The sequence below is a fragment of the Trichechus manatus genome, unplaced genomic scaffold, assembly GCF_000243295.1.
Source record: "Trichechus manatus latirostris isolate Lorelei unplaced genomic scaffold, TriManLat1.0 scaffold00183, whole genome shotgun sequence".
Taxonomy (NCBI): Eukaryota; Metazoa; Chordata; class Mammalia; order Sirenia; family Trichechidae; genus Trichechus; species Trichechus manatus.
The window spans coordinates 2,290,354-2,315,664 of NW_004444119.1; the positions used below are offsets into that span (position 1 = coordinate 2,290,354).

At 36.4% G+C, this 25,311-nt stretch overlaps 1 protein-coding gene across 2 annotated transcripts in view; it reads right to left on the bottom strand.

Moving 5' to 3' along the window:
• The window catches only part of ZNF407 (zinc finger protein 407), a 480,440-nt gene that overhangs the window by 159,216 nt on the left and 295,913 nt on the right, over window positions 1-25,311 (bottom strand). For both annotated transcript variants that reach the window (XM_004387311.2, XM_023741561.1), the window contains exon 7: window positions 20,099-20,219. In XM_004387311.2, the coding sequence (XP_004387368.1) occupies window positions 20,099-20,219 (121 nt within the window). The remainder of the gene's footprint in view (window positions 1-20,098; window positions 20,220-25,311) is intronic.

The window sequence follows — 25,311 nt, forward strand, 5'->3', positions numbered from 1 at the left end:
ACTTGCAAAGTTATTTAGGCAGAAATGCAATTTCTTTTTCTGCTTGTTCAGAACATACTTTTTGAACTCAAACTCATGAAGAGAATTGCTCGGTAGTTAAGGTACCGGAATAAGTGCAATCCTGTACAATATAATACATATTTATCTAACAGTTCAGAGGAAAAAGAGATTCTTACTATCTGTTTATAACAATAATCTAAAATGAATAAGGAATAATCCAAAGAAAGTCTTAACGGAAATTAAACTTAAGAAGTTAATACATTTTCTTTAACAGCAGTATTTAGTTGTAAATTTACTGAACCAAAACTCTGCCTAGGAAAGCCATGCAAAATTTCAGTGGTACAAAGGAACATAAAGCTCCCAAGTCACTGTGGGTAGAAAGAATGTGCCCCAATACAGAAGCTCAAAGCTTGTTTCACATTTATGTAACACAGCTTAAGATATACAGTCCTTTATAACTTATGTTCTCACCCAAGGACCCATAAGGAAAGAGTCTGATAATTTTAGATGATTGAACATTTGTGCTGTGTTAAATTTAAAATTGGATAAAGACTACAAGAATAAAAAATGTCATATTCCTTTGCCTAAATTGGGACATTTTATCAAATATGTTTAGCAAATAGATGAATGTCATCTGAAGTGATAAAACAAATACATCACAGGAATAGAATAAAGAACACAAAGACCCATGTATATAACGGATAAAGATGCCATTTCAGAACCATTAGGAATGATGCATTATATAATAAATGGTATTGAGACAACTAGCTACTAACATGGTAGAAAACAAGTCAGATTCTTATTGTCCTACACCATATAAAAATAAACGTAATTTGGACTTTAAAATTTTAACATAATGAAACAAAACTATTAAAGTGCCACAAGAAAATATTTTTATAACTTGGTTAGAAAAGCTTTCCTAAAGAAAATTCAAAACCCAAATGCTACAAAAAAAGGTAGCAAAATGTACCTCATAAGAATTAAAACTGCTAAGTGCCATAAGGCATCACAAATAAAGTTAAAAGACAGGTCAACAAGGAGAAAATATATGCAACACATATAAAAATGATGACTATAAAGGACTACAGAATTAGTATCTATGATTAATAAGAAAAGATAAAAATCTCAAAAAATGAATAAAGAAGATAAACATGAAATTCATAGCTGAAGATATACAAATGTTTATGTAAGCATTAAAAGATGATCAATCGCTCTAATAATCAGAAAACTGCAATTTGAAACTTAAGGTAACAGAGAGGCAAAATTTAAGATTAAAATATTAAATATTGGCAAGAAAAAATGGATACCACTGGTAATCGTGCAAGTGGGCAGACTTTTGGAAGACATCTCAACGGTATCCATCAAAATTAAAATAGACAAACAGGTTTGGATTCAGGACTTCAATTTCTAGGAAATTATCCATGAAGAGAGTCACTAAACCATTATTTATAACACCTAAACACTGGAGAAAAATTTAAAACTAAATGTGTACAAATAGAGGAATGGATAACTGATTTATGGTATGTCAGTGTTATTACGGGACTCTGCTGCTGAGAGGTAAGGGTATCCTTGCATGCTTGCCTCCTCGAGTCAGAGCTGGTCTCCTGCAAAGCTCCCTGGATGACAGGTGCCCTCCCCCATGGCCTTGGGGACTCCACTTTGACCACAAGAAGGGAGAGGTGGCCTCAGAACAAGGCTATACAGCAGTCTGCCAGGTCTTATGCCTGCAGGACCACAGCCCTGACATACCCTCGAGGGGCTGGGACTGCCAGAGTCACTTGGCTGAAAAGTTCCACAGCACAAGGGGCCTTTTCTGGATCTACTGTCTGGCACAGTGAGATCCCTGTCTGCCACAGTGAGATCCCTGTCTGTTATCCTGGAGAGTAGTGGGTGATGAGCCAGGCTTGGGGCAATCACCCACTATTATACCACCTGTGAATCCCTCCAGCAAGCACTGCTGCCAAGAGCCTGGGGTATGTACTGCCTATCCATTCTGATGTGTGGGACAAAGGCCATTAAACAGAATGAGGTGGATCTTATATACTGACATGGACACTTCCCAGGCACACTGTCAAGTAGGAAGAAAAAAAAAACAACAACAACTAAGTCCCAGAAAAATCCATCCGTGATTCTTCTCAGCTTTTCAAAAGTATGTATGTATACATGAACCAAACCAAACCCACTGCTGTTGAGTCGATTCCGACTCATAGCAACCCTATAGGACAGAGCAGAACTGCCCCATACGGTTTCCAAGGAGCGGCTGGTGGATTCAAACTACCAACCTTTGGGTTAGCAGTCGAGCTCTTAATCACTGTGTCACCAGGGCTCCATATGAATACACTGAGATATAGAAATGCCTTAATGGGCATTAGAAGATCAGTATATTTTGGGATCATTTGAATTATTTATGAGAATCTCCTTACATGTTATTCATGTAAAGAAAATATGACCAACATATTATTTTACAATTGATCACATAGTATTCTACAGAATGTAAGCATAAACAATGTAAGAAATGGTAGAGCTGACGTAAGTTGGGAATAGAGGAAAAGTTAAAGCACAATAATTCTCACATCTACATAGAGGGAGTTCAATCTGATGAATCAAGGAAAAGATGAAGCCAAGGTAGCTCAAGTTATAAAGGTGATCAATCACTAGGAGAATCAAAAACAATACTATAATAAAAATAGAGAAAAGAGGAGAGGTGTAGTCGGAGGCAGGACAACTGAGCTAAATTCTTTATAATGCTGCCTAATAAACCAAGAGACAGAGACGTAAGCAAAGCGTTCTGATTATCTTCAGAAGACCAAAAAAACTGAAATTATTATAAGTAGTTACCTCAGGACAAGAAGGGTCTGGGAATACAGGTGTGGTGGTAAGACTCTTTTAAAATGGCAAATTTCAAATAGTAAAAGTAATGTGAAAAATGTTGTTTTATGAGTTTAAGTAAAATAAATACTTCAAAATAATGGCATAATATTTAATTACATATAAAATTGTCCAAAGCCTCTTTTTCTACTAAGTGAAGAGAAAGAGTTGAGACATCTGAGGTCATCACAAAATATAATCTTTTAAATATTTTCTCCAAAAACAAACTTTTATAGGGAAACTTCTGGATCATCTTGCTCTAAATTCTGTGAGTTTTCTTTTTCTTTTACTCTAACTGGTAGTAGCTATCTATTAAGTAGCGTGACTGATTTTGGATCACTATTTCAGATCATTATTTCCTGCTTTTCATAAATCCCAACCATTTGATATCAATTCCTATGACAATAAACCTGATGCCCATTGCTTCTTTCTCTCTAGTTCTCAGTTATAATTTTGTTAGTTTGTTAACACTATGTCACTCCTGGCAGAGGATACGAAAACAGGGCAATGTTTTATAAGCAAAAACAAACAAACAACAGCAAAAAAAACTCACCTTTTTAAGTTCACATAGAAATGGATGAAGAACTGATGAATTTGTGGTCCTGTCCCCCTCCTCATGAGTGGATCTAACCGTACTAGGTCCACATTATGCTGCTATCCAAGTGCTCACAGCTGATAGTAGGGTATGCAGCTAGCATAATGTATTTTTCATAAGCTAAGGTGCATGTGGCAAAGCTCACTGGTAGCAGTCACAGCGCCCATGTATCTGTGACCCATCTAGGTGCTGGTTCTAGGCTGGCAGTCAGGCTAGGCTTTTATACCTACCATTAGGCACTGTCAGAATATAAGAACAAAGAATTAACGCACTTGACTGCTAACCGAAAGGCTGGAGGTTAGAGTCCACCCAAAGGCACCTCAGAAGAAAGGCCTGGTGATCTAATTCTGAAAAACCAGCCATTGAAAACCCTATAGAGCAGTTCTACTCTGACACACGTGAGGTTGCTATGAGTCGGAGTCAACTCAACAGCTACTAGAACTGGACAGAGACAGAAAATAAAAATGAATCCTTTTAGCTGTGCCCTCAAAGAGATCACGATTTAGTAGGAGAGATGAGTATATAACCACAACAAAGGGCCTGCTTTATAAAAGGAAATTTAGTTTTGAGACACAGTTGAAAATTCTACTTCTGCTGACAGGCGCTGCATCTCACCTTCAGTGATGTCTGGCTTTCATCATGACTCAAAATGCTTTACCAACTTCCCACGGATATTAGAGGGCATCAGTGAACTGCACACTTACCTATCAATAAACCATTCCCTTCAGTATATTTATAATTTAAGATTTTTCCATACTATTCATTATATTTGCTCCTTCTAGCCTATTCGCGAGCGTGAATAACTCTCATCTTCTGTTCACCATTTGTGTTTCCCTCACTCACCTGCCCTTAAAACAGGTCTCTGTCCAAATCTCTGCTCGTGGTCTATGCAACCAGTAACAGGAACTACCTACTTTAAATCTAGTAACCTCCTTTCCACCTTCCATTTGATTGAAGAACAATGAAAATCACAAGGAAGAAACACGGGGAAGCAACATGCAACCTTTTCTCTGTTAAAAACTCAAGTTATTTCCTTAGAATGTAACATTTCAAGAACAGTCCTACTCAGTCACATTGCATAATGAGAAATAAAAAGCCTATGATTCCCCACAGGAGGTCAGAGTTGGGTTGTGCCCTGTGCCAAGAAGGAAGGAGGGGGGACATCGGGAAGCACAAACCCTAGAGGACTTTGATCTCTCCTTGATTCTTGTTTTTTTTTTTTTTCTTTTCTTTTCTTCTAGCCCTAAAGAGAAAAAAAATACACTCACTTTTTAATATACTGATATGATATGTTCAGTATAAAGAGGAGGGGGGAAAACTGCTTGGAGAAAAGGTGCAAACTACTGGACTTCCATCTCACCTTAAGTGAGGTCAACAAGCTGAGTGCTTCTATGAGTACAACAAAATTTTGTAAGTTCAAGCAACTATTAGATGCTTTACACTGTGGGCTTATGAGAAACTAATACCTCAACATTTCCTTGGTTGATTATACTTGAAAGAAATAGAAATAGTTCAGCAAACCAATCCAGTATGATGCCAATAGGGCTTTGGGGAAAAGGTCTACATGGCTAAAGAAGTTCAGGAGATTTAGCTTAAACAAAATGACATGTCCTTCTTCACTACACGGATATACTCTCAGTCTTTAATATACTGTTCATTGTGGATCAGAGGGGGTGGACAAGGAGTATGATATGTACAATGTCTCCCAAACTTATCTGACCCAAGAAGCGTTTCTTCAAGGCTGAGCTAACAATATTTCTTGCAGCTTGTGATTTGTGAAAATCAGAATGCCAAATTAGTCCTACATACTGTTTCTATTGTTTCCACTTATCTTTTGTCTACCTGGCATTAACTGCTGGTAGAAACTCTCTTTATTGCTATAATCCTGCCATTCTTTCAGTCCTGAAAATACACATAGACCCCAGATCTCCATCTGTATGTAGTAATGTCCTTGCACAGTAGGCTTAATTCTCTACATTTCTTTTACCTAGCTAGGCTTAGCAAAGTGAGATACTGTAAAACAGGAAAGGCATGTGGAAGAGAAGCCTAATAGAAGAAAAATCTTTATTAAAAACGCATAGGGAAAGGCAGTAGTCTAACATCCTCCTATGTCCAATTCTGAGAGCACTTAGGTAGTCCAAAAAAAAGGTGCACAGAAACATATTCACAAAAGACACGGAACTATATAAAATACGGTTATAAAACTGACTTGAAACAAATCACTTAGAAGGAAACAATACTGTACAAATCAAGTAATCATAAAAAAAATTGTAAGAAATGATTTATATTTCTAGTTGAAATCTTTTCAAATTCAAGGTGGTATGAGTAAAAACTGCCCTGAACCAGAAGTATGTTTCACACTTTGGATAGTCTAGGTGAGAATTTAGCTTCACTTGGGGCAAACTAATGATGTCTAAGAGGAAAATAAAAAGAGCTAGATTTTCAAAAAGCACAACTTTCTGCTTTCATGCATAAGAACATAGTTTACTGGGTCATTTTATAAGCCCAACTGCATAAATCATCCCATGCTCATACACTCATGTGTCTGTTAGGGGCAGGGATGGGGGCTCCATAAAATTTAAATAATTTAATTTTTTTTTTTAATTTAAAAGTGGCTGACAGGAGGCCTCGCACTTCACAACTGCATATGTGAGGAATCTGCCTTCCACCCAATGGAGGATTAAAGCGATGAGGTGGAACAGATGTTAACACAGAAAGTTTATTTTCTGGCTCTCTCTCAAATATTTATACTATATTACTATAGGAAACAGTAAACTTACTTCTCCTTGAAAAGTCTTTTGAAAGATTATTTCCCTGGCTTGAACTCTATTCCTTACGAAGCTCTCTGAGGTAAGGGTATTCTTGCCAGTATTAGGTTTTACATGCATACTTTATTAATTTTATTAAAATTCAGTCCTATCAAGGAGTATTTAAGCCTTGTATAATTTCAAAGTTACTTGATCACTTTTGGAGAAAAAAGGAACAGAAAAGAGTGGCTGATGACGAGGGACGATGAGATTTATTCAATAATCTACGTCCATCTTCACAAAAACGTTCCACGTAATCCATTTAAAAACACTAACTGGTTCATTTCAGTCCTTGCACACAATGCTTCCCTTTGTCCCTTGTAAGTCTCTCAAATGTCTTACTTTAAAGGAATATATAGTACTCCCGGAAGACATTTTCCCATTTCTATTCTCTTCAACTCCTGTGAGCCCTTGTTCTGTGTGATAAGGCAATCTCCTCCGGGATCTGAGCTGTGTAGATTCGCACCACGAGTGACAAGGACTCGACTTGAATAACTGCTGTGCGCAGGTTGTAATTATGTCAGCTGGAGTGTTGAACAAGGGGGCTGATTAATGTGCGCCCGGCCCAGGCACAGTCCCTATCAAAACCTCTGCGCAGGCCAGCAGTGGGGACGGGTTAGAGCAAAAAGACAAAACATGCTGTAGCGTCCGTGAGAGATGAATTGCTCCAACAGTCTTCAGGCAGATGTTCCGGGACAGTATAATATACAATTACTCTGCCTTATCACCTTCCCAGGGACAATAAAGCTTCCTCCTTCTATAGCTCATGTGAGTGAAGGCAAAATTAGTTTTACTTTTACAACGCTGACTCACTTATCATGTTGCCTTGATTGTGCTTTTACAGCTAAAGAAAACATATATTCCGCTTTTAAACTTAAAAAAAAACCTTAAAAATAAAACTAGAACGTTGTTTTGAGTCTCTTTCACACCAGAGCATACCCTGTTTTAAAAGATTGTTTTGTTAAAAGTAGATGCAAGGAAGGTGATATATATGTGCGCAGATAACAACAAGTATGTACGTGTAACTCAAGAAGTAAGCTCTGGATTGCATAATCATTACAATCATAACATCATTTTTCAAGAGTGGTAGAAAAATCATTAATTGGAAGGAACATGTAATTAAGAAAATATATATGCTGATATTGTCCATATATCTCCCTGGCACAGGGCCCTGGCTTCTCAGGTATGAAGGACGCATTCCTGTGACGCAGGTCCTCGTTACAGCATTCCTACTCTGAGTCTTTGGGGTCTGCTCTTCCTTAAAGAAGCAATATTAGCAGAGTAAAGGAGACTTCCTAGCCAACTTTTTTTTTTTTTTAAAACACATTGTAGCCAAGGCTAAAACCTACCTCGGCAGCATTTTGGTGAGTATTTTTATCATCTTTATTTGTACTTACAGACATTGTGCCGAAAATTTGTGACAACATAAACAAAACATAACTATCTAAATTGGAGGAGGGAGGTATGCGTTTTATTTTTAAAGCTGAAAAACAAGCGAAAACCAACAATTGAGATGCAGCCCTAACAATCTTGTGGTAACCATGACTAACAATGAAAGAAAACAACAAAGAATGCACAAGAATCAAAGAAAATCCATATAGAATGTTAGCGAATACAAAAATAGCATACATCAACCTGTGGGGCAATATATATGACTTATTTCCACTTTTTAGTGGTTTAGTACAACTGACGCCAACACTCAGCAGTTATAATATACCCTAAGTCATGAAAACAAATCATGGGCCCTATCTCACCCTGAGGAGTGACAGATTTGCTTTCTCTTTCCATATTACATACACACTTACTCCAATACCCACCTGAACCTTATTATTACATTTCTCTTGGTGGTACACATTCCAATAGGCGTATATGTTGCCAGAAATATGGCAATTTGAAGAAGGCAGGGGTCTGTCAAAAAGAGTCTTAACCAGAAGTTTTAGTATACAAGAACAGATATAGACAATAAAATTAATAAGCTCATGATGAGCAAAAGGAGTTATGTTTATAATCGCCGAGGAAAATATCGCAGAAACAAAAGGCAGGTAAAAACAAACCAGAGGGCTGTGAATATAAGGAATCAGGTGTCATCACAATAAACGACTGATGTGCTATTCAGATGGCTTATGATGTCACTAGTGTCCTGTTAGATTTATTGGGTTTAGAAACACCCTGAGACATTAGCAAAAATTGTTTAGAACAAGTCACAGAAAAGATGTCACATTTTAAAAGGCTACATTTAAAAGGAGTACTCTTTAAATGATTACACTGAATTGCTAGCTAGCAGCAATCAAATTTTCGGAATTAATGAGTAACAGTTAAAGCGATATAGCCTCTTGTGGAAACTCTTCACACAAGACAAATAAAATTCCCATGTTTGGGTGTGTATGGCACAATCTCTGTTTCTTGATTAAAATTTCTGAACACAAAGAATATAAAATGTTGTGCTGTGCAGGCCCAGAAATGCAGACACAATCGTTAAAGCAGCTGCACAAGAACAGCCAAGGGTCTGAAGCCAGAGCTCTGTGTCTCGAGGGAGAAATAACAGGAAGAACAGGGAGGCCATGGGCTAGAATTCACAGAGGATGGTTCCAAAATTGCTGAGCCACTTACATGTCACAGCACCTGCAACTGATATACACTATCCTAACCAATGGATCAGGCCTCACAGCTTCCATTGGCTCTTTCACCGTGCATATAGGCACTGAAGTAAAATCTCAAAAGCAATCTTAAACAAACCAATGAAAATTAACACACGCGTGTAATTTGTATCATCTGCCTTTCTACAGGAGCCCTGGTGGTGCAGTGGTTAAGTGCTCGGCTGCTAACTGAAAGGTCAGTGGTTCAAACCCACCAGCCACTCTGCAGGAAAAAGATGTGGCAGCCTGCTTCCCTAAAGATTACAGCCTCGGAAACCCTATAGGGCAGTTCTACTCTGTCCTATAGGGTCACTATGAGTCGGAATCGACTTGATAGCAATGGGTTTGGTTTGGGTTTTGGATCTGTCCTTCTACAGGAGCCCTGGTGGTGCAGTGGTTAAGTGCTCGGCTACTAACCAAAAAGGTCAGCGGTTTAAACCTATCAGTGGCTCTGCGGAAGAAAGACCTGGTGATCGCTTCTGTAAGGATTTAGTCTTGGAAACCGTATGAGGGCAGTTCTACTCTGTCCTACAGGGTTGCTATGACTTGGATTCAACTCAATAGGAACAGGTTTGGTTTTCTGGTTTTTTATTTGCCCTTCTAGCTCCTACCATCTCTCCTTCCCTTTATTTCAAGTGTTTTCAAAGTGCAGTCTTCAAGGAGAGTTTCTTTCAAAACCAGTCAACTTGCATTCTTACCATTTCTTCACCTCAGTTCACTCATTTGGTTTCTGTCTCAATTGTTGAAACTGGTCTTCCGGGAGAAACAGTGACCGCTGCGTCCCCGAGGCCAGTGAACAGCACCGTCCTTCTTCCGTTTAACTTCTGACACGGCCGGCACCCTTGCTTGCACAGGACACCTCTCTCCTGGAGGCCCCTTCTCTCTCTGTGAGGCTACTTCTCCATCTCTCTTGACTTGCTGTTTGTCCTTCTGCTTTCCTCATTTTATACATTTTCTAAGGGAAATCTTATCCATATCAATGGTTTCAAGTTCCATATCTATTAGTATTCACCTATACATCTATTTACATATTTACATTTGGATATCCCTTGGGCATTTCAAAGTTAACAGACTCCTTACATTTCGTCCTCCCCTTGTGTTGAGTCCCTGCCTGCGTGGCACCGTTGTTCACCAGCAACCCAGGCCAGGACATCCCAGGGCTGATGTGCCTCTTCTTGTCACCTGCCCCCACGATTATTTCATGGGGCTAATGAGCACTTGAATCAGCCCCTCAGTCTATCTGTCTGCCAATGGATTCATTTAGGGCTAGGACTTTAGCATTTTCCGTCCATACCCCTACAACTGTCTTTTTTTTTTTTCTTTAAATTGTTGTAGTTTAAATGAAGTTTACGTTTCAAGTTAGTCTCCCATACAAAAATTTATACATACATTTTTATGTAACCCTAATTGCTCTCTCCGTACTGCGACAGCACACTCCTCTTTTCCGCCCGATTCCCCATGTCCATTCAACCAGCTCCTAACCCTCTCTGCCTTCCCATCTCACCTCTGGACAGAAGCTGCCGTTTAGTCTCTTGTATCTACTTGAGCTAAGAGGCACACTCCTCACGAGTATCACTTTATGTCCCACATGCAATTGTCTTTTGATTGCCTGCAATTGCCCCCTGCTACGTAGCTCGCTAACTCATCATTTATACTTCCCAAAGTAAAATGTGCATACATCATTTTCTTGCCTACAATTCTCCACTGCCTACCCACTACTTTTAGAGTAAACCTCAAACGATTTAGAATGGAGAAGCAGCCCACGCTTACTCCTTGGTGCGTCTCATGCACCCTACAACCAGGGCTTGCTGAAGATAACTTAAAATCAAATTAAAAGTATAATTTGGAGATGATGAGTAGAGCTGTCTTACTTTTAATTAAAATTAAAGATACATGACACTTTTAAATTAAAACAAATTTCTCAAACTTAATGTCAACAACTTTCTCCCAAAACAATTAAACCGAAGAGATTGCCTTATTTAAGTACAAACACTAAAAATATACTCACTTTTCTTACATTGAAAAAATTTTTATTTGTGTTACAACACTTCATATGTTTGCTATAAGTTGTAGTTTAAGATAAAGGAACAAAATGTATTCAGGAAAGAAAGGACCGGAGTAAAGTTAAGCAACATATACTCAAAATTTACACACGGGAGATTTCCGAACAGTGATATAAACAGTTGATAAAAAAGATGCAAAATGAGGGACTCAGATTGTTTAACAAGATCCAAGCCAAGAAAATTAAGAGTAAGAGAATAAGGTTTAAATGGGTAAAAGGAAAGATTAATATTAGGTTAAAATTCCCTGTAGGGGTAAGTATCAGGTTACACATTATGTTATCAAATGATGGATTCCAGTTTATCTCAATTCTGGCTCACTGTAGCTCTGGAGTAAAGAACAACTTAACACAGTTTCACTTAAAAAAAAAAAGTTCAAAAATAGTTTTTATTATAAACCAATACTTCTCATAAACAAGAAACATCCAAAGGAGTTTGCATAAGTGTTTCATTCTCTTAATTAAGAAAATTAATGATGTGAAATTTATAAAAGCTTTAATATTATATTTATAGACAATCTTAAGAAAAATGAACACAATATACGATTATGTATAAAAATATACATAATATACAATACCACATAGAAGGTAGCACCTTACTCTAAAGAAAGCTTTATGTATGAGAAGACATGCTGATACGTTACTTTAGATTTTCACTTAGTAGAAATCATATAAATGTTAAAGATTTATTAAATTTATTAAACACCTTTAAGAAACATTTTTAAGCTCACCAAGTAACTACTTTCATTTCCTCTGCCCCATACAACCTACTGCATCACCATTTTCTCAATGTTCCAATGTTTTCTTTCCTTTCTTTCTGTGTTTCTTTCATGATTCTGTTACAGTGAAGGCCCTGAAGAGGCAGTATTAAAATATGTTGAAACAAAGGATGGGGAAGAAAACTAAAAAACTAGTTACCTTAGCATCCTGACTGAACTAAGGGTAATTGGTCAAAGTTTTATACATCAATGAAATCAAATGTGCCAACTAATCTGAATTTTAAAGGCTAACAATAAGTAACAGGCAGAAGACTTTCATCAAAGTCATTTTGTTCTGTTTCTGTTATTCTCTCTGAGGTTAAACCCAACCACACACTGTAAAGATGTACACAATGTTCTACTGAGTGTTGTTAGCCCCTCCTAGTGATTACAGAGTTCTCCTAATAAGCTGCATTATGAGAGCTTCTGATGATAGCAGATATAGATAGTTACATACATAGAGTGTTTTGTTGTGTGATAATAGCTCTACTGTCTGAGGAATAACTTATTATGCAAGACATTATTGCCCAAAAATTATTTTCTATTTTTTTTCATCTCTAAGGCCTTTCTTTCTACCACAATATATACAGATATATCTAACTACTACCCAAGGGATTGTCCATAGTAATTCCTTGTAGAAAGACCATCCCCAAAGATAGCTTTGGTCCTTTTATAATGACTGGATTTGGGATTCAACAATAGTCAGTTAAATAAACATGTTTATCTGGATTCTACTTTAAGAGCCAGCAGAGGGAATGTATGGTCACTTTGTGTTCAAAATGGGTCTTCTAATTAATCTGTGATCTCAGTGCCTACTGCAGCTACATCAACAAACAAAACAACTTATTAGTACCGATAAACAGAAGTATCTAAGTTTTTTTTTTTTCCCCTTTTAAACAGTTCAATCAATACTTGATTTTTGGTGCCATAGAATCTGTTTATCAGGGTCTACAAGATTTTTCACTGCAACAAACTTGTTTCAGATTAAAATTTACTAATATTAACTAAAGGCCTGACATAAATACGTATGCTTTATCAGCACATAGCCTGCCGGGCTGAAACAAAATTTTTTAAAGTCTATGTGCTTGTGTGTTATAGAGCAGGAAAGAAAACTGTAAATAAAACATGCTACTTGTGAAAATAACCTTAGAAGTAAACATTATAGAAAATATAAAACCCAAATCGGGAACACAATTAGAACTACTGAGCTAAAAAGAAAAAAATCACTAATTAAATGGGCAGTCAATATTTAAAGAGAAAAGCAGAAGATAACTTTATTCAGGAGGAACTCAACTTCTGCTGAAAAAGGTAGAAACATTAGGGAAAAGGGAGGAATAAGTGAACACACAGTGCGGCTTACCTAACACAGTACAGAAAACCTGAAAAAAACATACAAGTGAGAGGATATACATTCAAGAGGTATTACTCTGCTGCAGAACCCCTCAAAAATCCCACTGAACTTACCACGTGCACCCACTCCACGTGAAAGACAGCACAACTCCATAAGCAGAACCTTGACAACTACTCGGGGAATCTTTTCCAGCAATGTTTATGCTTGCTAATAACCAGGCATGGTTTCACAAACCAGCCCCGACACTGACATCTACCTGCGGCCAGCTGAACTGTGTGGAGGTGGTGATGGAGCTTCTGCTACCGGCAGCACTGTGCAACGTGGCCAGGGGCCAGCGCTGCAAGACAGCTCAACTGCATCGCATGTGGCCCTCCAGATGAAATTCCAGCACAATTCCAACAAAGCCTTGAAATCATCGTTATCCTATGAAAACTTTGGAAAGAAATTGGACTTTTAGGCTTTCGAGCTAACCTTTCAATCTGGGACATCTGTCCTTTAGTCCAGTAACTGGATTAACAGCCAACAGAGTCATATGTGAAGCGACAGAGACTGGAGATAAATAGAACAGTGAAACAGAACTGACTGGTATTTTAAATGACGGAAAGTTTGATTCAAAAGTCTACACTTGTGACGTCCATCAAATTGCTCTAAATGAATATCAATAATATTTTCATTTGATTTTTTTGTAGTCTTTATTCTTCCAGAATTTCAAAATTACCCCCAAAGAAATGAATACTAACTCGGGTTCTTCAGAAAAAGAAACCGAGTGCTGTTGATTTTGGTGAGTATAACCTCACTTCGTTCTCTTGGTATACGTGATGCACTGCTACGTGGGCAAACACTTATTTTTTTCTCCTTGTCATTACTCTGGGGCAAACCCAAACCCAAGTCCGCTCTATCCATTGCTTCTCATGGCACAGCCTGTGAACCTGCACAGGAAGCCAAAGGAAAATTGAAACTCTCTGAAGAGATCATCCAAAACGGAAATTATCCCCTGAGGAATTAGCCTCCCTAACTCAGGATGCTGCTGAAACAAATGCTAAGAACAATGAATCCCATTGTATACTGAATTCTTGATGCCACAATACCCAAGAAGGTTCTGCCTTTTTAATGACACGTAAAAAAACATAAGATGTTTATTTAATACAATTGTACAAAAGTCCAGATTATTATCTAACAGCTGAAATACATTTCACAACTGAGACATTTTATAGAAAAACGTGCCTAAGAAATTAACGCTGAGGTGAAGTATATAAAGATTATAAGCACCTTTTTTTGGTCATTTACATCTTAAAACTACCCTAAAAGTGCTGTGAGCAATATGCAAGGCAAAGACAGAATTCTACTAAATTAAAAATATGTTTTGATGAGAATTTTCTAGGACACACACCACACGTTTTTCAAATGGTGGTTACAAACAGCAAATTCTACCTACTCCAGTCACATGCTTAAGAACTTCCTGGATGTGATTATAAGAAATACACTAAGCAAAATGTTTAGATCAGTAATAAAAGAGACATTAGTGAGTATCTCAAAAGGTAAGTACATTTCTGGGTTAAGATGTTATATCAAATAGCCTCAGGCCAAAAAAAAAGAAAAAACAGAAATAAGTCTCTAGAGATCAAAAACAGCTTTAGTGTATTAATGATGTGTGTGCAATATACTGGCTGAGAGCTAAGTATACCATCAAGTAGGGGAAAAAAAAAATCAGTCTATTTCTCACAAATAACAAAACAATGGGGTGGATTTTAATAGGAGGCAGGAATTGTAGATTTTATTCCTCAGCTCTATGAGAGATCAGGTTTCTATTCAGGGTTATGGTTTTAAGTAACAAAAAAAGAATACAAACCATGAATAAAATAAAAAGAACAGCACTTTTTTTTTAAGGCCTTGCGATTATATTTTATTAGACTTGGAAGAGGAAGACCATCATCAATATTCCCTCCACAAATTTAAAAAAATAAAAAGTACAAAAGCTACATATAAAACGTGAGCTCGGACAACCACACTTACCGATGAAGGACATGTTTAAAAAGAAGGGTATGGACGGGTAGGCACTGAGGTAGGTGTGCAGCGGAGGGAAAAACTGGCTAACACCAGTCTTGGGGACACTGGATTTATCCAAAGGTCAGTAACAGAGGTGAGATAAAGAGATCAAACTGCCAGAGTTTGCCTTGCATTTGTTTCTATAATTTATTAAATGACATTTGGAGTACAAGAGGGGATTATTCTTAATATTTTTAATATTGTGTTATCATTCACAACCTATTAATGGCTTATTGATTGATGAGCATTTATTGTATTTCCCCCACAAATTCTAAATAAAAAATGGAAGCCAGTGGGAAGATAATTATCACGTAAAAGACAGTCCGACCGTGGCCAACTTCTGCGAAGCTCACTGCTATTACATGAAAGATGTAACAGTGAACAGACTGCAGTTTAATATTGTTCATTTCTACAGAGAAATAAGGATTTTACATTATTGGAAAGGGTACTAACTACAACATGTTAAGGTTTTTGAATTGCTTTCTCCTGTTAGCATAGAAGTGACAATCAATGCATAACAAAGGAAAATACAAAATAAAGAAAAATGTTAGTTTCCATTTTAATGTAGAAACAAATCTACAGAATTTGCTGCATAAAATAATACGGCAGGACAGCGCGCTGTGAATCTAAATTTGCGCTTTGAAATGATAATGCATAGTAACTAATGGTGAAAAAGTTTTGGAGTAATGATGGAATATACTGATTTCTAATGGATTTAGACTTGGATATTTTAGACAGTGGAAGCTTAGGAAAGGGGCACATGTTTACATCTAAATAGAATGAGATGTCACTGCTGAAATTAATAATGCAAACTTGAAAAATAGCCCCAGGTTCAAAAGACCAATTATAAAATTCTTTTGTAAACAAATCTATATTCACATTTTGCATGAATAATTATCATTACTAGCATTTCTCCACTAATGTTCAATTTATAAAAAAAGAAATATACTTTCAACTGAAATTTAAATAAAACTTCAGTTTCTACTGATGGTAACATCTTCAAATAAATGCTAATAATGACAAAGACAGGAATACTCTACAGGAGTAATTTTTATCCATCTACATTAAGCAAATAAAAATTTAAGTGGGAAAAAAAGTTATTTAAGTATTTTTAGCAATAAAATATAATGGACAGATATCAGTAAGATAAACATGGCCGTGTCTTCTAAGGAAATATATGATCATTGTAAAAATATTTTTAATCTGTGGAAATCATCCATACTCAAATATGTCTCTTCTCAAAGAAGACATTTTCTATATTGATGTGAGGTGATATGGTAAGCATTTTGTTCTTATCCTGTGCAACCCAAACAATTCCTTTGCACTTTGCTACCTGGTCACTTTAAAGTCTTTTTCTCATCAACAGAAAACAAAGGTATTTGTAATAATTTTCATATTTCATTCACAGTCCCTATCTTCAGAAGTATTACATATTTGCATATTTTTTGTATTCATGGTTAAGGTCAACTTGCCTTTTGTTCACTGGCAAAAGCAAACCTAACCATATGTACAAAGAACAATTAATCTGTCTTACGCACAAAAAGTGTCCAAACCACTTACTTTCAATAATAATAAAATTATTTAAAAGATTTAAATAAATTCATCCTTTTATCAAGGACTTTAAGCACTACAAAAGGAAATTCGGTGGCCATCGCTGGATTAAATGTCCTGAATTTGAATTGAGAGGACAGTGACAATATACTTAGACAGCATCTCCTACTTTTTAACCCAGAGCCTGGCAGAGGTAAAATATGGATGGAATCCAGTTGGCTCAAATGTCCCACTAAATGAAAGGGATGCTATTTCTGGGAGATAACTTGAATAGGGACAAGTAATACAACCTCAACCTTAGCAAAAAGTATAATACACTTTCAAACCAATGAAATCTGAAAAACCTTGAAATACTTCAAGTGCAGACAAAGACGGAGTGACTATCACAGCACAGTGCTGCTCTGAAAGAAAAACGCAAATCAGAATCTTTGCAGAAATCAATTCTAGGGATTTATTCTAAAAACAAAAATCATGGATATGCATAAAGATTTAGGTACAAATCTTTAAAGAGTAAAAACCTGAAAATGGCTTAAATGTCCAAAAACAATGAATTGATTACTGTCCACCAATCTAACTGGGGCCATGAAGTACTGAAAGGATACTGCAGAACAGTAGCTTCCAAACTAGGTGTTTTCAAACTCTATGATATTTTAGCCATTATCCAAGAACTGATTTTTGGATTTAATATATAACTACCTCAAAAACTGAAAAACAAAACAACAACAACAATAGTCACATGGGCATGTATTATAAACAGAATTTTAACATATTGAAGACCTTCAGGGTATTACCTCACTTAACAGTATCCTGAGATTCCAAGTGAGGTAAAACCAGTACTCTAGCTAAAAGACTAACCGGAAATGACAGTGATAACAGAACTAATATTTATCAGGCAAATACTAGGTGCCAGGTTCTGTGCTAAGGAATCAAAATGTGTTTCTCATCTAATAGTCACAATGATCCTAAGGGTTGGTACACTAATTATCTGTATTTTACCAATGAGTTAGTGACAGCTTAGAAAGGTTAAATAATTTGACAAAGGTCATGTACACAGTTAACAGGTGGCTGTGTCTGGATTTGTCTTGCGACTGAGTTCTTAACTATACCTTTACGCTGCATGCTTATACCAAAATAAAGAAATATACTCGATGCTAAAGTTAATTCAATGGCAACAGTCATCACTAACTCTCGCCCATCTGAAAATTGTCTGCTTGTCACAAGAGCCTGATCACACTATTTGCCAATATTATAATAATATTACAGATTTTAACTATGAAATCCCCTTTTTGGTGCTGGTGTTGTTAGGTGCCGTTGAGTTGATTCTGACTCATAGCGATCCCGTGTGATAGCGGAAGAACTGCCCCATAGGGTTTTCTAGCCTGTAATCTTTATGGAAGCAGATCGCCAGGTCTTTCTCTAGTGGAGTTGTTGGGCAGGGGTTTTAACTGCCAACCTTTCAGTTCGCAGCTGAGCACTTAACCACTGCATCACCATGGCTTCTTATCTGTGGTGATTAACACTTTTATTTGTTTTATAATGGGGTTCTGTATATGCTCTTGTCTGAAGTAACAGCTCTGCTACTTAAAACCAAAGTTACAGAATAATGATCAATGAAATGGAAAAGTGTTTACAATTTTTTGTTGTTGTTTGTTGTTGTCAGTTGTCGTGGAGTCGATCCTGACTCATGACGAGCCCACGTGTGCAGAGTAGAACTGCGCCGTAGGGTTTTCAAGGCTGTGACCTTTCAGAAGCAGATTGCCAGGCCTGTCTTCTGAGGCTCCTCCAGGTGGGTTCAAAGTGCCAACCTTTCAGTTAGTAGTCAGGTGCTTAACCATTTGTGCCACCCCGGGTCCTTTTTCAATTTTTTAAGTGTGAAAAATAAAATTTATACTGAAAAAAACAAAAACTCCCTGCCAAGAAACAAGAACAACCTTACATACAGAGTGCAGACTGACAGGATATAATCCTAAGAGCTAAGAGTGATGATTATGGGAATTTGTATAATTTCCTAATTGCTTTTCTGTGTTTTACAGGAAAGGCAACTATGGCATGATCTCTGTAATAAGGAAAAATAAACCATTCAATAATGTTTATTTTTTAAAGAACTCATATTAGCAGCACCTTAGCATTTCTGAGTCTATCTCTAATTGGACCACAGTTCTACCAAATTTCCAAAAAACACCAATCTAAGTGTTAAGCCAAGACAGAACTCATAAAACGTTGAATGAATGAATAATTAATGAATGAAATATATCTGTAATATCTTTGCACTATTAGATGACCTTTAACATAAAACTTAATGGAACAATGTGGCTAATAATAGAGATTACTGCAATATATTTGCTGAATACACAGGCTACATGCACAGGAATACCAAGATCTATTTTTAAACAAGGCTGCAGGTTTCAGGTATATATTCCAATATGTAACAAAAGAGGACTGAATTTAGAGAAATATGTTGGATGTTGATGTCATCCTAGACGGCCCCTTTGGCTGCCATCTTCAGCTCCAGGGAAAAGAAGATTCTCGCAGCCCAATTCAGGCTTCACAGTCAAGCAGATTAACTGTCTCAGAGAAGAAGTCAGTCCACCGCCTACAATGCTGAGGTGTCCCACAGACAGCCAGAGGAGGTCCCTGTCCCTCTCACCTGCTGCAGGTGCAGCTAGGTTGGGTTAAGCCTCTACCCCATCCCCCTTATTTTCCATGGTACCCTCTCTTCACATTCTGTCATACAATCAGGCAGGATTATTTACCACGCCCTAAATTCCCTAAGTGTATCCCAGACTCTGCTGCATACTGGCCTGAAAAGACATGATCTCTTTTTGCATCATCACCCCCTCATCCTCTCAGAATACACATGCTGTCTTTGAAATTCTATCATCCTTTGAGCCACAGCTGAAATGCTACTACCTCCTCAGCGCGGTGAGGACTTCCTGCTGGCTGAAAGGGGTCCTTCTCTAAGTTCTCCCCTGATCTTTTCATGCACCTATTCAAACGTGTATTGAAATTGCTTATGAACAGTATACCATGCTTACTATGCTGTGATATCCTTAGAGGCAGTAAACATTTATTCTGTCTTTTCATGGCCTAGATCAGTGCTTTACGCACAGTAGATGAAAAGCTGCAGGTACTGAATTAAGTACTTAATTGGGATGGTTCCTTACTTTGAACAAGGGAAGAGACACACTTGAAATTTAAGTGTCCCAAAGAATTACAAAACCTAAAATGTTAAGGTTATAAAGAGTAAAGAACTTTTGTTCTTAAAAACAGCTCACTAAAATAAATGCCCAACCCAACATGTAAATATGCTTAAATTGTGATAATTCATGTTGATTCAGAAAAAAAAATATGCTTTTGATGTGAATTTCCAAGGGTCTTAGCATGTCATGGTGACCCGTCTGACACCTGCTCAGTAGCGCGCTGTTACCTGTAGTCGCACCAGGGGCACCTGTAGGGCTTTTCTCCGGTGTGCACGCGCTTGTGCCGAGTCAGATGGGACTGTGTGGTGGAGGCAAAGTTACACTCCTCACATTTGAAAGGCTTTTCTCCTGCAACATACCAAGAAATGCACAATAACTATAAAAACTGGAAATGAAGGGCTACACCTGGCTTTAACAAATTAAAAACTATACATTTTCATGAAATTTAAGGGCAACAGTTCAATGGACTACACAAATTAAGGGCATTTGAATATTTATTCTCAAAGCTGAAAAGTTAGAAGGTACCGCTAATTTCTGTTTATATATTGGAACAGAAGCAAGGTATACATTATATAGTTAAAATGGATGTTACACAAAAAGAAGAATCTAAATTATAGCTATGTCTTAAAACTGCAGTTATTCAACAAACTAAGCTACATCACATATGTTATAAAAATCTTAGTAAGTTTAAAATCATGAAAAAACGTAACAAATACTTTGAACATACAATGTAAAACATTAAAATCTTAAGGCTAACTATGTTAAGATAAAATCAAGATATAAAGTGGTACCACTTAACAACTCCTTACCCCTTCACACACACACATCCAAAGAATCACGAGTCTTATCAGTTTGGGTTTTTTTAATTCCACTAGCTACATTAGCTATTGAGCACTTAAAACTTGGATATTTACTTTTAATTAAAGTAAAATTAAATTTAAAAAATGATACGAGATTCAGCTATTGAAAAACTTTTAAGTATATTTGGAACAGCCTGAAACGTGAATCTACTTTTTAAGTGTAAATTTTATCAAATATAAATATAGAGGATGTATTTCAGATGAAAATTTAGCCTCTGAATTGAGATATGCAAGAAGGGCAAAATGCACACCATATTTTGAAATCTTACTACAAAAAAAGGAATAAAATATCACTAATAATTTTTATATTGATTTCATGTTGAAAAGACAATATTTAGGATATATTTGGTTACATTAACTATATTGTTGAAGTTAATTCCACCTGTTCACTTGTTCCTCTTTTAACTATGGCTACTAGGAATTTTAAAATTATTTATGTGTAGCTCACATTATATTTCTACTGGACAGCACTGAACTTGGGAAAACCTCACGCATCTCCTCTCCCCCATAAAAAAATTAATGTACAATAATATTCTTTTTAACAGACTTTTTTCTTGGCAATTTTGCATATGTGATAGATTGACTTAAAATGTGCTCAACAATTACATTTGTTCATTCTTGTTTCCCATGTTTTTGGAATAGTTTTATATGCACACTGATAGTCTGCAGAAAACAAAGGATGAAGCATCTTAGTATAAAATTACTATACATCAATCAATTTTGTTAGCAGTAAAACTCTATCTGTCCTAAAAATTAGACCATTTAAAAATTTGTCTGACGTTCTCTATGTCTACTTACATGGCCCCACTCATAACTGTGGTGACGTATAACTGAATGATACACATTTAATGTGATGGCATTTCATCTGCCATTGGAGCACAGTATAGTAGTTAGATGAACAGATGGGCTTCAATCTGAACCCAGTTTTGCCATGTTTCACTTGCTACCTATTTGAGCCCTTGAGCAAGATCAAGAGGATAATACCACCAAACATGCAGGGTAACTGTGAGGAGAAAAGTAGACAAGAAACACGTAAAGTACTCTGCAGTGCTAAACAACTGGTTGCTTTTATCATTATTATGACAGAACCGCCTGAAGACTGATAACTGCAAACAAGTCTCTCAGGAGTTAAAAGTAGCCCACAAATGGTTCTCATCAAGAGCTCCTAGCCAGTAAGAAGATAAACCTCTAGCATACATAAAATAATTAATGGTTTTGCACAGAGTCAACATGACATAAAGATATCATGTAACAGATCCTACCAAGAAATATTTCCATTTGACTCATTCTTGCAAAGAGAAGATTACATATACAAAGCAGAGTATAACAGTTCCAGAGCGGAAAGAGATTTTTGCCCCTTTAGCCATGTATCCTTAAGATAAACCCCGTCTACAACACCCCAATCAAGTGTTCATCTAGGGTCAACTTGAATTAACCCTTGGCTCTCAGTTTCTAAACCTCCGGCCACATCACTTAAATTGTTACACACAACTCAACTGTACTGACTTGACTTATAAGAAAAAACACTTTCACAATGATTGCACGTTTTGCTTTAATTTGAGGGACAATATGTGACCTTCACAGTCATATAAGGCTAAAGGAAAATAGCTCAATCTCACCAAACTAGACACAGGAATATTCTATATCATGGCAACATATAAACATCCATATGGAAGCATATGTGCAAATGTACACAGGAATTTTTTAGCTTCTATGGGCTGAACTGCCCATTAAATTCAATGATGGATAATTTAACTGCACACTAATGTCAAAGTGGAGCCCTGGTGGTATAGTGGTTAAGAGTTCGGCTGTTAACCAAAAGGTCAGTAGTTCAAATCCACCAACCACTCCTTGGAAACTCTATAGGGCAGTTCTACTCTGTCCTATAGGGTCGCTATGAGTCGGAATCCCCTCGATGGCAACAGGTTTTTTTTGAATGTCAAAGTGCATTTCATACGGAAAACAGAAGAACAAAGTGAAGCACTGGTCTGGATATAAACATATATTTTTAATTATTTTATTAACTTGACTGATCAAATAAGGTAGAATGTATAATGCATCTGAAACCTCTTTATTGAGGTATAACTGATACACAAAACTTTACGTATGTAAGGTATACAATTTGATAAGTTTTGACATATGATAAAACTATCACTATAATCTAATAATGAATATACCCATCTTACCCCAAAGATCTCCCTGCTCCCCCTTTATCCCTCCTGCTCATTCCATTCCCAAGCAACCACTGACTGCTTTCTGTCACCATACATTAGTTAGCATTTTCTAGAATTTTATATAAATGGAAACTTGAAGTATGTACTCTCTTTTGTCTGGCCTCTCTCACTTAACATAAATATTTTGTGATTTATCCATGTTGCTACGGGTATGAATACTTCATTTCTCTTTATTGCTGAGTAGTATTCCATTATATGATTGTACAACTGTTTTTATCCATTCATCCACTGAAAGACATTTGAGTTGTTTTCACTTTTGGCTGTTACAAATAAAGCTACTAGGAACTTCTGTGTACAAGTCTTTGCATGGACACACTTTCTTTTCTCTTGAGTAAATAACAAGGAATGGAATGACTGGGACATATGGTATGTTTATATTTAACTTTGTAAGAACTACCAAACTGTTTTCCAAAGTGGTTTTACCATTTCCAACTCTCGCCAGTAGTGTATGAGAGTTCCAAATGGCCCAAATCCTTGCCAACATTTAGTGTGGTCAGTGTTTTAAATTTCCCTACTAATTAACAAGGATGAGAATCTTTTCATGTGCTTATCTGTCATGAATTTGTATTCTTTGATGAAGTGCCTGTTCAGACCATCTGATCATTTTTAAATTGGGTTGTCTAAGAGTGTTTTAAGAGTTATTTATATATTACTGATACAACTCTTTTATCAGATACGGGATTTGTACATATTTTCTCCATCTGTGGAGAGAATTTCACCTGCTCCCTGTCTGAGCTCTTAAGATCAAGAGTAAAACACGGTGAAACTTATGAGAGCCAGAACACAACTCTCATTCTCTTACAACTGTCTCTGGAAGAGTAGAAGTTACTAACTCATAAAATTTTCAATTTCTAATGTCTTCAAGTTAACAATTTTTACTTCTGTGGATCATACTTTTGATGTCACAGAAATCTTCTCCCATGTTCTCTTCTAGAATCTCTATAATTTTAGATTTTAAATTTAGGCTATAATCCATTTTGAGATAATTTTTGTATATGGTATAAAGTACAGGTCAAAGTTCATTTTTATTGCATATGGATATGCAATTGTTTTAGCACTATTTGTTGAAAAGACGAACTGCCTTTGCTTCTCTGTCAAAAATCCATTGACCATATATATATAGGTTTAACTCTGTAATCTCTACTCAATTCCATTGATATATTTGTCTTCCTTGACGCGAACACCATACTAACTTTATTACTGTATCTTTGTAATAAGTCAAAGTAGGGAAGTATGAGTTCTCCAACTTTTTCTTTTTCAAAACTTAATTTTTGACTATTCTAGACCTTTGCATTTCCACATGAATTTTAAAATCAGCTTGCCAATTTCTAAGGCAAAAAAAAAAAACCTAATGGGATTTGAAGTGATCATTACGATGACTGAACAATAACAAGTCTGCCAATCCATGAACACGGAATATCTCTCCATCTATTTAGGCCTTCTAAATTTCTCTCAGCAATGCTTTCAAGTTGCCACTGTCGAGGTTTTGCACATCCTTTGTTACATTTATCCCTAAATACTGTACCTGGGTCGAAAACAACTGACAAATATGTGTGTAAGCCTATTTATGGACTCTATTCTGTTCCACTGATCTATTTGTCTATCTTTATGTCAATACATATTGTCAGAATTGTGTAGCTTTATAATTAGACTTCAAGTCAGGTAGTATAAATCTTGTAATTTCAATAAATTCTTTTTCAAATTTTCTACACAGTCTAACCGATCTAAGTGATCAAACAATTTAAAGTTTTTTTCTTTTCATTATGCAAATTCACAAATATATTCTGATGTCTTCTCATTCCAGTCAATCTACTTTTCTGAAAAACGTTCTGGCACCATAAGTCACTGCTAACTTATTTATTCGAATAGCCTTGGGTAGACAATACCTAGCTTGAAAAAATTATCTTTAAGCTATCCATTTTTCAGGGATTAGGCAGGAATCTGGAGGAGGTAGAAGGATAACATTATAGACTCCACGGCCTAATTCACTGGTATAATTAAAGGTCATCTAAAATCACCTAACTTTATTTTCTTGGTTCAGCAGTGTATCTTAAGCTCTTTTTAAAAAGTTTTTCATGTAGTTTATTTCATTAGTAAAGTTTTACGGCATTTTTACTTGACACAATTTATACATAAAAACAACACGTTAAAAGAATAATGGTTTTTATGTTCCCTATATTGCTAGTAATTGAATTTTACACTAAACTAGCATTATATTGTTAATAGCTATAAATTATCATTTCATATTTACCTTGACCAAACTATAGATGAAATTGTGTAATCTAACAAATACTAAATTATATACAAGCTGACAGGAAAAAATATAATGCTACAATAATATTATGC